General features: G+C 49.2%; 1 protein-coding gene across 5 annotated transcripts in view; it reads left to right on the top strand.

Moving 5' to 3' along the window:
* GSN (gelsolin) overlaps positions 1-8,984 on the top strand; it is a 52,427-nt gene extending 43,443 nt beyond the window's left edge. For all 5 annotated transcript variants that reach the window (XM_019731226.3, XM_074330943.2, XM_074330944.2 and 2 more), the window contains 7 exons: positions 1,765-1,855; positions 3,746-3,916; positions 4,554-4,728; positions 5,827-5,951; positions 6,154-6,231; positions 7,915-7,975; positions 8,575-8,984. In XM_019731226.3, the coding sequence (XP_019586785.1) occupies positions 1,765-1,855; positions 3,746-3,916; positions 4,554-4,728; positions 5,827-5,951; positions 6,154-6,231; positions 7,915-7,975; positions 8,575-8,744 (871 nt within the window). In that variant the 3' untranslated portion in view covers positions 8,745-8,984. The remainder of the gene's footprint in view (positions 1-1,764; positions 1,856-3,745; positions 3,917-4,553; positions 4,729-5,826; positions 5,952-6,153; positions 6,232-7,914; positions 7,976-8,574) is intronic.
* Positions 8,985-13,063: the final 4,079 nt, after the last annotated feature.

Here is a 13,063-nt window from a genome sequence, read left to right as displayed (position 1 = left end):
CCAACCCCCAACCCTTCGTGGGTTACTGCTTTTATTAGTTTTTTTGTGTATCTGTGCAGTAATTCTTTATGCAAACATAAGCAAGGATGACTCAATATTCCTAGTTCTCTCCCTTCCTTACACAATAGATAGTCTGCTTTGTGTGTTGTCCTGCACTTTACTTTTCTCACTTATCCCTCAGTTGTGTCAGCACACGGAGAACTTCCTTGCTCTTTTTTTTTTTTTTTAACAGCTGCATAATATTCCACACTGTTTAATAGATTCCCTGCTGGCGCACTCTTGGACTGGTTCCAGTTGTTGGTGATTACAAGCATCGCTGCAATTAGGAACTTTAAGGCAATGTCATTTTGAATGTGTAGAGCAATGTCTGTAGCTTAAGTTCCCAGAAGTCAGATCGCTTGTCATTTTGATGGATAGCGCCGAGTTTCCCTAGATAAGGTCTGTAGCATTTTCAGCAACAAGTGACAGCATTTGCTTCCTAGTAGCCTCACCAGTATGGACTGTCTTATCCACCTTTTGGATGTTTGTCAACCTTGTATTAGGTTGGTGCAAAAGTCATTGCGGTTTTTGCAATTGTTTTTAACCTTTTAAACCATAATACTTTCTCACCAACCTAATAGTTTATGAAATGGTATCTCAGTACATTTTTAATTTAGATCCCACCCCGGGTGGCAACACACGGCCTCTCATGGTGGCACATGGCCGCCCAGCTCCAGGGAGAGCTGTTGTTCACAATCTTAGCTGTAGAGGGCGCAGCTCACTGGCCCATGTGGGAATCAAACTGGCGACCTGCACGGCGCTCCAACCACCTGAGCCACCGGGCCGGCCCTAAAGGTTTTATTTTGAAACAACTTTAGACTTCTTGAAAAGTTGCCAAATAGTATGTATAATTCCCGTATAACCATTACACAGTTGCCTCTTTTCACATCAAACCGAACTATAATACAATCATCAAAACCAGGAAGTTGATATCGATACAATACTGTTTAGTAATCTATAGACCTTACTTGAGTTTCACCAGTTTTCCCACTGATATCCTTTTTCTGGTTTAGGTTCTAACCCAGAATCCCACATGCCATTTAGTCATCACATCTCCTTAGTGGCATCCAATCATCATGTCTGATCTAATCTCTGACAGTTCCTCAGTCTTTCTTAATTAGCTGCATCAGCACATTGATTTGTCACATTTTGTTGGCTAATATCAGGTAACACATTGGTTATGGAAATTTAGACAGTCTAGGAAAAGGTGGACAGAAAGCCACCCTCTCCCAAATCTCCCCCCTCAGGGCTGTCACCACTGGCCTTTTGAGGAACATCCATGCAGACCTCTCCGCGCGTGTCCACATGAGGCTAAACTGACTGATGCCTTTTCCAACTGGTGCCCTTACGTCGCACTTGCTACTCCCTGACCTGCCTTTCCACCCTGGGCAATGTCCTGGCCACCTTTCTGCCTCTTGGGCTTGAGTCTCAAAGCACCTTCTCTCGTGGCTGCCCAGCCTGGGATGAGCCAAAACAGGGCACATTTAGGAGAAAGAAGTCCTCTGGTGTTGCTCAGTTCTCTATGAGAAGGCCTGATGCTAAGCTGGCGGTGTGGCATTTTGGTTTGGTTCCTGGCTATGGTTGCTCTTCAGAGATTCCGTTGCCCTCTCTGTGCGTCAGTTTCACTTCCTGTAATCGAGATTTGTGGGTTTGTCAGGCCCAGGGCAAAGGCAAGACTGGGAACTATGTGTGAAAGCTACTGCTGAGTGTCACTTCCTCTTCCAGGCAGGGCGCCCAGTCCACCCAGGATGAGGTTGCTGCGTCTGCCATCCTGACCGCCCAGCTGGATGAGGAATTGGGAGGTACCCCTGTCCAGGTGAGCCCCACCTGCTGCCCCTCTGGGTCATACCCTGGGCCTTGTCCATCTGTTCACTCATCTGTCTAACTCTTCATCTCTCCACCCATCCATCTATCCATCTGTCCACCCAACAAGTACTTATGAGGGCTTCCATATGCTGGCACTGTGTCTGTAGCCCCCGAGTACACAGCCCCACCCCTGCCCTGATGGGGGTTACAGTCAAGGGGGAAAGACGTTCATCAGAAGTGCACACAAATGCGTGCGTAATCACACACTGGAGATCAGGTCACACACAGATGTGTGCAGTAAGTCAAACTGATAAGACGCTGTGGGAGAGAAGCCAGATAGGCAGCGTGGCGGAACGTGGACATGGAGGCAGCCTGCTTGGTTTGAATCCCATCTTCACTTGTGGGCAAGTCACTTAGCCTCTATGCCTCTGTGTTCTCAAACGGGGGTAACAGCCCCTATCTGACAGGAGGGCTGTGCAGACGAAGCATTAACACTGGTAAAGCATTTAGAGCTGTGCCTGGCCCCTAACAGACTCCTTATACGTGTGTGTTATGTATAAGGACGTAGATTCCCCAGTAGGATCTAATAGGATTAGAGAAGCCTTCTTTCCCCCAAGGAAGGGACTTTTCATCTGGGGCCAATCAGATGAGTAGGGGTTGGCCAGGCAAAGAGTGAAGGAAAGCATTCCAGGCAGAGGGAAGAGTATATGCAAAGGCCCTGAGGTGGGAGGGAGCACTGGGTGTGAGAGCAAGGGTGCCATGGGTGCCTTGATAGGAGTCTGGAGAGGTGCTCAGAGGGGCCAGACTACTCAGAAGCCATGGTGACGATGTTGACCTTGATCCTGAGAACAAGGCGATGTTGCTAAAGGATCAATCTGACATGAGGGGATTCATGGGTCTCAGAGGTCATTCTGGCTATAGTGTAGGGCCCGGGAGGGCAGCAGAGCTTGGTTGGAAAGTTGAGAGGGAAGAAGACACAATTCTCCTTCCCCTGTCCTACTCTTGGAGTGGGTGGGGCTCTTGATTCAGATCCAAGGTTGGTGCCCTGACCTTTGTGACACGGGTGTCCTCTGGGTGCCAGGTACAGAGTGGGATGATTGCTGCCTTAGCTCATTTGGTCCCAACAATGGCCTTGGGAGTGGCATTCTTGGTTCCACTTTATAGACGAAGAACCTGAGAGGTTGAGGCATGTGCCCAAATTCTCACCATCAGGGTGGCACTGGGATCTGAACTCAAACCCCGCAGTGCTGGGTCATGCTGGGAAGTGACCACAGCACCCCCAAACACACACACGACATTTGCTTCGAGATTTAGCTCTCGAGCCACGACGGGTCTGGGTGGCACACGGGCAGAAGCAGATACAATATATCTTGGCACAGACCTCCTTGCCGCACTCCCTCCCACCTCCAGGCCCCTGACTGCAGCCTGCCTCTGGGGTGCACTGGCTGTGTGGGAGGGGTCTCTCCAGATCTGGAAGGCTCTCTTCTCACCAATCCGTTGGCTTTCATGCCTGGAACTGATGTCACCGTCCTGGAAGCACGTCCATGCACAATCCCTGTGCCTCCATTTAAGGGAATATTTGCAAACATGGGCTCTCTTGGTTCTTGGACTAGACGCAGGGTCAGCAAGGCAGGTCCTTTTGGGAGGGGAGAGCGGCTGAGGCAGCACCCAGGGGAACGCAGGCAATAACAGCGTCTCTAAGCTTCCTGGAACTCGCCGTTCCCTGCCCAGGCCCTGGGTGCTGTGGGGTCAAGCTCCATGCCACCCACAGATACAAGCGTGATGGTCTTGTTTGGGGGTGGGTCTGGGCCATGGTGGCCAGGGAGGTGGGTGAGGCTGGTGCCACATCAAAGAATCTTTGCCCCCACTTCCCTGACTTGCTCTCCCATCTCCCTGCCAGAGCCGTGTGGTCCAAGGCAAGGAGCCTGCCCACCTCATGAGCCTGTTTGGCGGGAAGCCCATGATCATCTATAAGGGTGGTACCTCCCGTGACGGTGGGCAGACGGCCCCCGCCAGTACCCGCCTCTTCCAGGTCCGGGCCAGCAGCTCTGGAGCCACCCGAGCCGTTGAGGTAACTAACACTCAGGCACTGACCCCAGGAGGAACGTGGCCTCCCTGAAACCTCCCCGGCTTGATGGGTAGATCTCTGGGCATAGGATTGGGTGGAATTGGGTGAGGGGTTAAGAAGCAACTTTTTGTACCTTCGTACCCTGGCAGCAGGATTGTATGTCTTACATTTCCCCTTGTTTCAAGGATGCCCAGTGCCCCTTGTACATCTTCCATAACGGGCAGCCCACTACTCACTGGTAGTCCATTCTCCACAGTCTGGACACTTCCAGTCTGGATTATATTCCAGTTGGCTACTATCCCTTTTATGGTGGAAGGTACAGACCTGAACATGCTCCTTCCTATAGGACAGTCTGAGCAGCTTAGAGGAGAATGGGACTATTACCTCCTTTATTCTGGGCACTCAACTTCTGTTAATGCATCCCAGAAATCTAGAATCACTTTGGCTAGCCACAGGGCATTAGTGACTCATGGAAGTCAACTAAGCCCCTCAGTGTCCGACGTCTGTGCCCTCAGCTGGGTTAGGGTGTGCTTCTCCAAGTCCCCACCTAAGCTTGTCCTGCTGTAGTGTCTCCTGGGCTGTGAGAAGGGGGCTGAGGGGTTTTGGTCATTTTCTAAATAACCGAGCACTGTCCTTCCAGATACTCCCTAAGGCTGGTGCACTGAACTCCAACGATGCCTTTGTCTTGAAAACCCCCTCGGCCGCCTACCTGTGGGTCGGTGCAGGAGCCAGTGAGGCGGAGAAGACCGGGGCCCAGGAGCTGCTCAGGGTGCTGCGGGCCCAACCTGTGCAGGTGGCAGAAGGCAGCGAGCCAGGTAGGAGCGAGGGCCAGAGGGGCCTGCTGCTCTTTGGGGGCTGCAGCTGTTAGGTTTCCCTTCCTTCTGCTTGGGGGATGGGGTGGGGCTCTGTCCTCACCCCTCCTCAATGCCTGTCCTCTCATGTGTGTTAAATAAAAGAGGGTTGGATGAAAATGAGGGCTATGGTGAGTGAGAGGGAGGCCTCTAGAAGTTAGAGAAAGGAGAGCTCAGTATGGGCCGGGGCAGTCAGGGAGAGCTGCTGGAGGAGGCGGTCATTTGCTGGGAAGCCTTGAAAGACGGTAGGCAGGACTAACAGCCTCACAGGGACAGCAGTCTCTCCTAATCTTTAGAATATCCATGCACAAAGTGCCGCAGGCCACCTCAGTTTCCAGAATAGAGGTCAGGAACGTCTTCCTGAGGCTCGCGCTCAGTCTTTCTGCTCTTACTTTTAAGCCCGCTCTCTCCTGCTTGATGCTTAGCAGACCTGGGGAAGACTCACTCGGTCTAGAGCAGCACTGTCCAGTGGAACCTTCTGAGAGGATGGACATGTTCTTTATCTGCCAGGTCCAATTTGGTGGCCACTAGTCAATGTGTAGCTAATGAGCACTTGAAATGTGACTGGTGGGAATTAGTGAGAATGAGGAAATGAATTTTTAATTGTGTTTAATTTTAATGAATTTAAATATAAATAGTCTCATGTGGACAAAACAGGCATAGTGGAAAGAATAAGGGGATTGGAGTCTGACAAGATTTGTGTCCTGGCTTTACCATTCACTAGCTGTGTGATGGTGAGTGAGTTGCTTACCCTCTCTGAGCCCCAATCACCTCATTTGTTGATTAGGGATAATTATCCCCATCCCACAGTGCTGTCATCAGTCTCAAACCAGAAGTAGTCCTGGCTATGTGTTGAATACCAAGTGTGCCCTCTCTGGGCTCTATTTCATCACCTTTGAATCTCTCAGGCTCCTTCCCTCTTTGGCCCTCTGGGATTTTAAGACGATGGGTGGGGATGGAAAGCAGTTGTTTGCTCTAAGTCAGGGTTTGTCCCAGCATCTGATGAGAAGTGCTAGGGAGGCAGTGATGTCAGTTGGCAACTGGTGTGGCCTCCCCTCACAGACAGCTTCTGGGAAGCCCTGGGCGGGAAGGCGGCCTACCGCACGTCCCCAAGGCTGAAGGACAAGAAAATGGATGCCCACCCTCCTCGTCTCTTTGCCTGCACCAACAAGATCGGACGTTTTGTGGTAAGCCCCTGCTTTCCCCTGGGGAGGCGTGTTCTAGGGAGGGGGCCCTTGGCAGCAGGGGCAGGGAGAAACAGATCTGAGGGTGCAGCCCGGTGGAAGGAGTCCTCTGCAGGCTGGAGCCAGCTCTGCAACTCCCTGGTGGGGAGCCTACCCTGGGAGCAAGGCAGCTGCGCTTTCATTAAGCTCTTGGGTTCCTTCCCAGATCGAAGAGGTCCCTGGCGAGCTCATGCAGGAAGACCTGGCCACTGATGATGTCATGCTCCTGGACACCTGGGACCAGGTGAGTGAAGGACTGCAGGTAAAGGCTCTCTGGCCTGAAGGAGTGGGAGCACCGAGACTTCCAGCGCTAAGGTCGTTGACAGAAAGACTTGTTGCTGGAAAAGCCCATGCTGCATGCCACGTCTCCTTTCTCAGCCTCCATTTCCTCATCTGCAAAAACCTACCTTGCACAATCCAACAAGAGGAGATGCAGGTTAAATCACCTTGCAAACTGCAAAACACCATGGAAATGCAGATCAGATGAGGAGCATTCCCTCCCGGGCCTTTACGGGAGTGTGAACTCTTACTTTAAATCTGTTGGTAAAGGAAGTTGAACCTAACAGCGTATCATATGCAGGGTAACTGTCCAGGGTCACCCAGAGGTTCTGACGTGCATCTGGGTTCTCTCTGCTTCACCCTAGGGAAGGCCACCATGTCTTCATGGCAGGGGAAATGCCATTCGTGCATTCAGCCAACATTAACTGAGCACCTGCTTTGAGGCAGGCACTGTTCTAGATGCTCGGGACGGAGCAATAAATAAAGACATTTCCCTGCTCCCATAGGGCTTACAGTCTTGTGGGGGTGGCAGTCAGTAACCCCTGCTATCAATTTGGCTTCTTCCAGAGTTGTCAGGGCTCTAGATAGCAGGCACATGACTCCCATCTACCCTCAGGGCTGCTTCTTGGGATCCCCAGTTGGGAGATGGGCACCGAAATGCTTGCAGCTTGAGCCATGCAGCTAGCATCACTAATTGCTGCACTGGCTACTGAATCTGTTTGTTCATTCATTCCGCCAACGTGTATGAAGTGTCTTCCAGGCAAAACACTACAGTGCTGGGAACCCTCTGATGAGCAAAGTAGACAGAATACCTGCCGTGAGGGAGAGCAGTGTAGTAGGGAACACATTTGTAAATAGGAGCGATGAAATGGCATTTTATTGTCTAATACTGTTTTATCAATGACAGGCACCCTTTAAAATATTTCAGAGAAACCTAAAAATAGATGATACAGAAAAATCTGCCTAGTCAGTTTTTTGGTGTAACAAAATGCGTAATAAGACTCAAAATGGTGGCAGTGGTGGTGAATTGTCTTGATGCCACGCTTTAGTTGGCCCAGACACCCAGAGACTGGCACATAGCAGACTCTCAGTGCATATTTGTTGGTTGAATAAACCCGTGAGCATATGTTTGGCCACTCACTTGTTGAACACGTAAATACCCTTAAAGGGATAATTCATGAACTTCTAGAGCGGAGTCTCATGCTCAAGGCACCTGACTGGCGGTGTCAGTGAGTGAAGCAGGCTAGGGTGGGGAGACAGGAAGGACGGGTGGCGTCTGAGGGGAACTGGAACTTCCCGTCTCCAGGGGCCGTTGCTGCTTAGCTTCATCGCCGTCAAGGTAAAGGCTCATGGTTGCCAGATCCTCCAGGTTTTCAAGAGAAGTCGGAAATCTAGAAATAATGTAATGAGCTGGCAATGAAATTTGTCTCAGAAGACATTGCAGACCAACCTAGGGTGGTGAGTGGGCAAACAGAACATGCTTGGAGGTCACTCGTTTGCATCGTCTGTTCCAAATCCTTCTCGGTGTCACCCGTGAGCTCTGTCAGCTGAGGGTTTGTCCAGTCCAGCACCTAGGACCTCCCCACTCCTCCAGCGGCGAGTTTGGCCCGCACTCTCATGCTCTTTTTATTTTTCATCTCACCTCCAGGTCTATGTCTGGGTTGGGAAGGATTCTCAAGAAGAGGAGAAGACAGAAACCTTGACCTCTGGTGAGGACCCACGTCTGCCTGTGGTCTGTTTCTTGTGGTGGGGTGGGCGCAGCTTCCTGTACAAGGCTAGGGGTTCCTGACAGTGGCGTGGAGACTCCCTCATCTATTGTCAGTCCCTCGTGAGCCCCACCTGGGGTGTGAAAAAACAGCTCAGTTCCTTCAGAAAGCCTTAAGTCATGCCAGGGAAAGGAAGGAACAGACAGGAGCTGCTTCAAGTTCCCAGAGTACCCAATGACTGAACTCATCAGGGTTTAGATGTTGGCAGGCAGGTCCCTGGGACCTGAATGGATCTGATTTGGGAGCCGGGAACCCCAAAGCTGGTTCTTTAATATTGTCTAATAGAGAGACATGATATAAGCTTTGTGAGGCAGGAGGTTAAACTATGACCCCTGCCCCTTCCTGTGTTCCTGGGCAAGGTGGTGGGGGAGCCATGCGGATACCATTGCCTTCAGGGCACAGTGGTGTCCAGTGCAGAGACTGGGCATTATGGCAGTAGGACCAAAAACCATCGTAGGCAATTCCTGCTCTAAACCGCCTCTCCCTGGTGAGGGAGGCACTAAGGATTCCCGGGTCTCTTTCTCCTCCATGTGTGTCTGCAGCTAAGCGGTATATCGAGACGGACCCAGCTAATCGTGATAGGCGGACCCCCATCACCGTGGTGAAGCAAGGCTTTGAGCCTCCCTCCTTTGTGGGCTGGTTCCTCGGCTGGGATGACAACTACTGGTCTGTGGACCCCTTGGACAGGGCCATAGCTGAGCTGGCTGCCTGAGGAAGGGCAGGCCCTACCCCTGTCACTGGTCAGTGCCTTCTAGAACTATCCATCCCTCAAAGAGACCTTATAGCAGGGCCACTCTGGTGTGTGTGTCTGTGTGTGTGTGTGTGTACGTGTGTGTGTGTGTTTTACAGTAGCCAAAAACAGCCCTGCAAAAATTCAGGGTCCTATTGAAATTGTCTAAAGTGTCTGTGCTTTTGGAAATTGAATTCAATAAAAGCTTTTTGGAGTGTGTTAGCCTGCTGTGGCTCTGTATGTCCTGGTAATTATTCTGAGAATGTCCAGGGAGGGGCCTCACATGTGCCAGTGAATCAGCGAGGAAACTTCATTTGCCCTGTGTGTGAATCCCGGTCCTTCGAGAAGCAGGTGCCAGGACGAGATGAAGTGTGCATAGGTTGTACGAAGGAACTTCCTGTGTGAAAGGAAACTGGGAGGGAACCAGGGAAGGCTGGGGAGCCATCAGACCGAGATGCAAGTCTGACCCCAAGTAAAGGAGAGGGAGAGGAGGGTGGGTGGAAGCATCTTACATGGCCGTGCAGTCCAGGAAGGTTTGGCAAAGCTTCTGGGGAGTTCTTGAGCCAAAGTAAAAGAAAAAAAAAATTGTCTTCAATGGTATGGTCCAATTTTTGTGGTTTTTTTTATTGTGGTAAACTATACATAGCATAATATTTGTCATTTTGATCACTTGTACGTGTATAATTCAGTGGCACTAAATATATGTATGGTGTTGTATAGCCATCCCCACTATCTATACCCAAACCTTTATCATAATAATCAACGTGACTGCTGTGCCCATTGAACAATAATTCCTTAGCTCCCCTCCACCCCGCATTCCCCCAACCCCTGGTAACCTTTATTCTAATTTCTGTCTCTGAATTTGCCTATTCTAGGTGCCTTCTATAAGTGGAATCATACAGTTTTTGTCCGCTGTATCTGGCTTATTTCACTTAACACAATGTTTTGAAGAGGCATACATTTTGTAGCATGTATAAAAATTTCTTTATTTTTTTTGTTGCTGAGTAATATTCCATTGAATGCATATGGGTAATCCCCTGCTTTCCAAAAGTTCGAGTTAGGCCACTTCGCTTTTACGAAGGACCTACATTAGCACCTTGTTTTCCCAAAAATAAGACCTAGCCGGACATTCAGCTCTAATGTGTCTTTAGGAGCAAAAATTAATATAAGACCCAGTATAATGTAATATAATATAATATAATATAATATAATATAATATAATATAATATAATATAATATAATATAATATAATATAAATATTAATATAATAATACCGGGTCTTATGTTATAGTAAAATAAGACTGGGTCTTATACTAATTTTTGCTGCAAAGACGCATTAGATCTGATTGTCCGACTAGGTCTTATTTTCGGGGAAACACAGTGTAGTAACAGCTTTTATGTAAAAGCGAAAAATGCTCTTTGGATTTCCTTTGGTTAGTGAAAACAGGCACTAACGTAGGTCTTTCATAAAAGTGAAGTTGCACAACGCGACCTTGTAGAAAGCAAAGCATACGCTTTGCTTTATGCCATTCCTGCTCACGAAAGGTTTCATAGGAACGCTCTATTTTCGGATAGTGGGGAAATCCTGTCTACCACATTTTGTTTTTTCCACTGATCCACCGACGGACAGTCGGGTCCTTTCCACCTCTGGCTCTTGTGAATAATGCTGCTGTGAGCATTGGTGTGGAACTATCTGTTCGAGTCAAAGTCGTTAAGCCAGGGTCAAATCAGCCAGCGTAAGAGCTGTATGTCTCCCTGGAGTGGTGTGCTGTGTCCCCTCTCCCCACTTATATCAGCCATTGTGAGGTGTGGCCTTGGAGCACTTGTGGTGTGGAATTCAAAGCCGGCCGCTGGGGTCTTTAGCCGCTTACATTCCCTATGGTAGAAAGTCGGCAAGGTACCATCTCATGGCTGCCATACACAGTAACGTCTGCCTAGAACTTGCTCGCTTCTTCTGGTTCCCACCGGTCATTCTGCCGCCAAGCTGTTTGGAGAAATCTGCTGCTGCAGCTACCATCACATGCTCCCAAAGTTTGCATCCATTTGGGTTTGGGAGAGGGAGTGGAGCTCCTCTGTTCCCGTCTCGGTCCCCTGGGCCCCCTGACTCTCTGCTCGTACTCAGATTGTCACGAAGTCCTTCTCAGACATTTTCATGAACTTGTGCCTCTACATCTTTTCTCCAGGGAAGTTCCAAGCCCGTCCAAGGAACAGCTGCGGGACAGACCCTGTTCCCTCCCCTCTATCCTGCCAGTCTTTTCTCACCATTTTGTTCTGTGCCACCTCCCCATCCAAGTTGCGAAGTGATAAAACCTGTGTGAGGGGAGGGTGTGTATATGTGTTTACACTTACCGTTTTCAAAGCTGGCTGATCACCCAAATTGTCCAGGGAGCCTTTTAAAAGCATAGCTTCCCCAGAGGCTCTCCCTCCAGAGATTCTAATTCATCGCAGACGTGACGCGGGTAGTGGAGAAGGAATTTTCCAGGTGAAACATGGGGAGAAAGTCATCTCAGGCAGCATGTGTAGCAAGTACAAAGACGGAGAGCTAAGAGGGAGAATGTCACACTCAGGGACAGATAACAGCCTGGTGTGGCTGGAGCAGAAGTTGGGGAGTGCTAGGCCTCAAAGCTGAGAGTTAATGAGGGGCCTTGAATGCCTAGCTAAGGGGGTTGAACTTGATCTTGTAAGGCCTGCCTGCCTGCCTGACCTACCCCAAGGGTTGCTCTAGTGGTCAAAGCAATCACCTTGACAAATGCGAAGTCCTAGAACAAAAGCAGCACTGGCCACCTGGAGCTTCTAGAGCCTCCACTGGAGGCCGGTGGTGGGTCCAGACAGAGCCAGCTCACATCCTGGAAACCTGCGGGAGGTCAAATTGTAAGTGGACCTACCCGTGCATTCTTTCTTTCCATTTATTGGCATTCAAGGTGGTTTATTGGCCAATTTTGGTTCATTGCTACTTGTGGCCTCGGAGAAAGCTCTGAAATTCTCTGAGAAAGGAAGTTGCCAGAGGCGACTGAGTTGCTTGGACTTCATACTTTTCTCTCAAAGGCAAAGTAACACATCAGGAACGATATCACTTTAGCCACATATTTTCTCTTCCTAACAATTTTTGAGACACCTTGGATTTCATCATCTGCAATGGAGAACCTACTGTGAAATGCCATGACAGGCACCGAAAGGGCACCTCTTGGAAAGAGATTGGCCTAGGCTTGGATCCTGTGCCCTGTCTTGGGCAATTAATTCAGTTCAACAGATATTTATTGTGCACTTTGTGCCAGGCAATGCACAAGGCACTAAAGACATAACAGGAAATTTTCTATAAGCCTCAATTCCCCCTCCTGCAAAATGACAATATTGTATTAAAACAGTACCTAACTGGAGATGATATAATATAGTGGTTCAAAGCTGGGCTTTGGAGTCAGACCTGGGTTCACATTCTAGCTCCACAACTTCTTAACAGTGTGATTTTTACTTAACTCTTGGTAGCTTCCTTCTGTGTAAAATGGGAGTAAAAATATTGCTTATACACAAAGAGTTTTTATGATGATTAAGGGAGATTATGTTTAGTTCAAGACCTGTGGCACCGGGTTTCCTACCATTTGGGCCAGTGTATTATATAACACATTGTGTTTACAAACTCCCTAGCTACTCCCCTTACTTGGACTGAACACAAAGTCTCACTAAGCAAATGGACTTAGACAGTCTTGAAAAGCTGTGCTCTACATAGAAAATGACTGCTGCTGGTGGTGTGTATATGGGGGGGTGGAGGCAGGCACTGTTCCACGAAAGTGCATATATAGACACCTTGAGTCTTTGGCATTACACGGGTCCGTGTTTGATCCCAGCTCTGACTTTGGATAAAGTTTAACCTTTGAGCCTCAGTGTCCTCATCTCTAAAATGGGGACAATATCTTCATCAAGCTGTTTTGAGGATAAAAATAATAGAACGTATGTACAAGTATTTCAGCACAGAGCCGGGTACCTGGGGCTCTACAAATGGTAGCCATTAATTCAAGACAGTTCTTCAAAGGTTGAACATTGCTGGTAACACCCATTGATTTTATATCATTTATTTCTCTCTTTTTAAGTCGAGGGTATGCTTGTGTGATTAGCGGGGTGACAGCAAGTAGTGAGTTCTTGTCCTGTTTGGGTTAAGGCAAAGGGAAATGAAGCCAGCCAAGGATTCAGGGGCTGCATGGGTCTCAACCCCCCCAGGGAACATGTGTGGGCAGGTGCCCCAGAGGGAACCTGGACAGGAGAGATGGCACGTGGACTACTGCAGGCTCTCCTCTGCCTCTGGCCCA

Source organism: Rhinolophus sinicus, chromosome 16 (assembly GCF_057876585.1).
Source record: "Rhinolophus sinicus isolate RSI-liver-muscle chromosome 16, RSI-T2T, whole genome shotgun sequence".
NCBI classification, from domain to species: Eukaryota; Metazoa; Chordata; class Mammalia; order Chiroptera; family Rhinolophidae; genus Rhinolophus; species Rhinolophus sinicus.
Note: the sequence above shows the minus strand (reverse complement) of the source record. Positions and strands in the feature narration are given on the sequence as shown.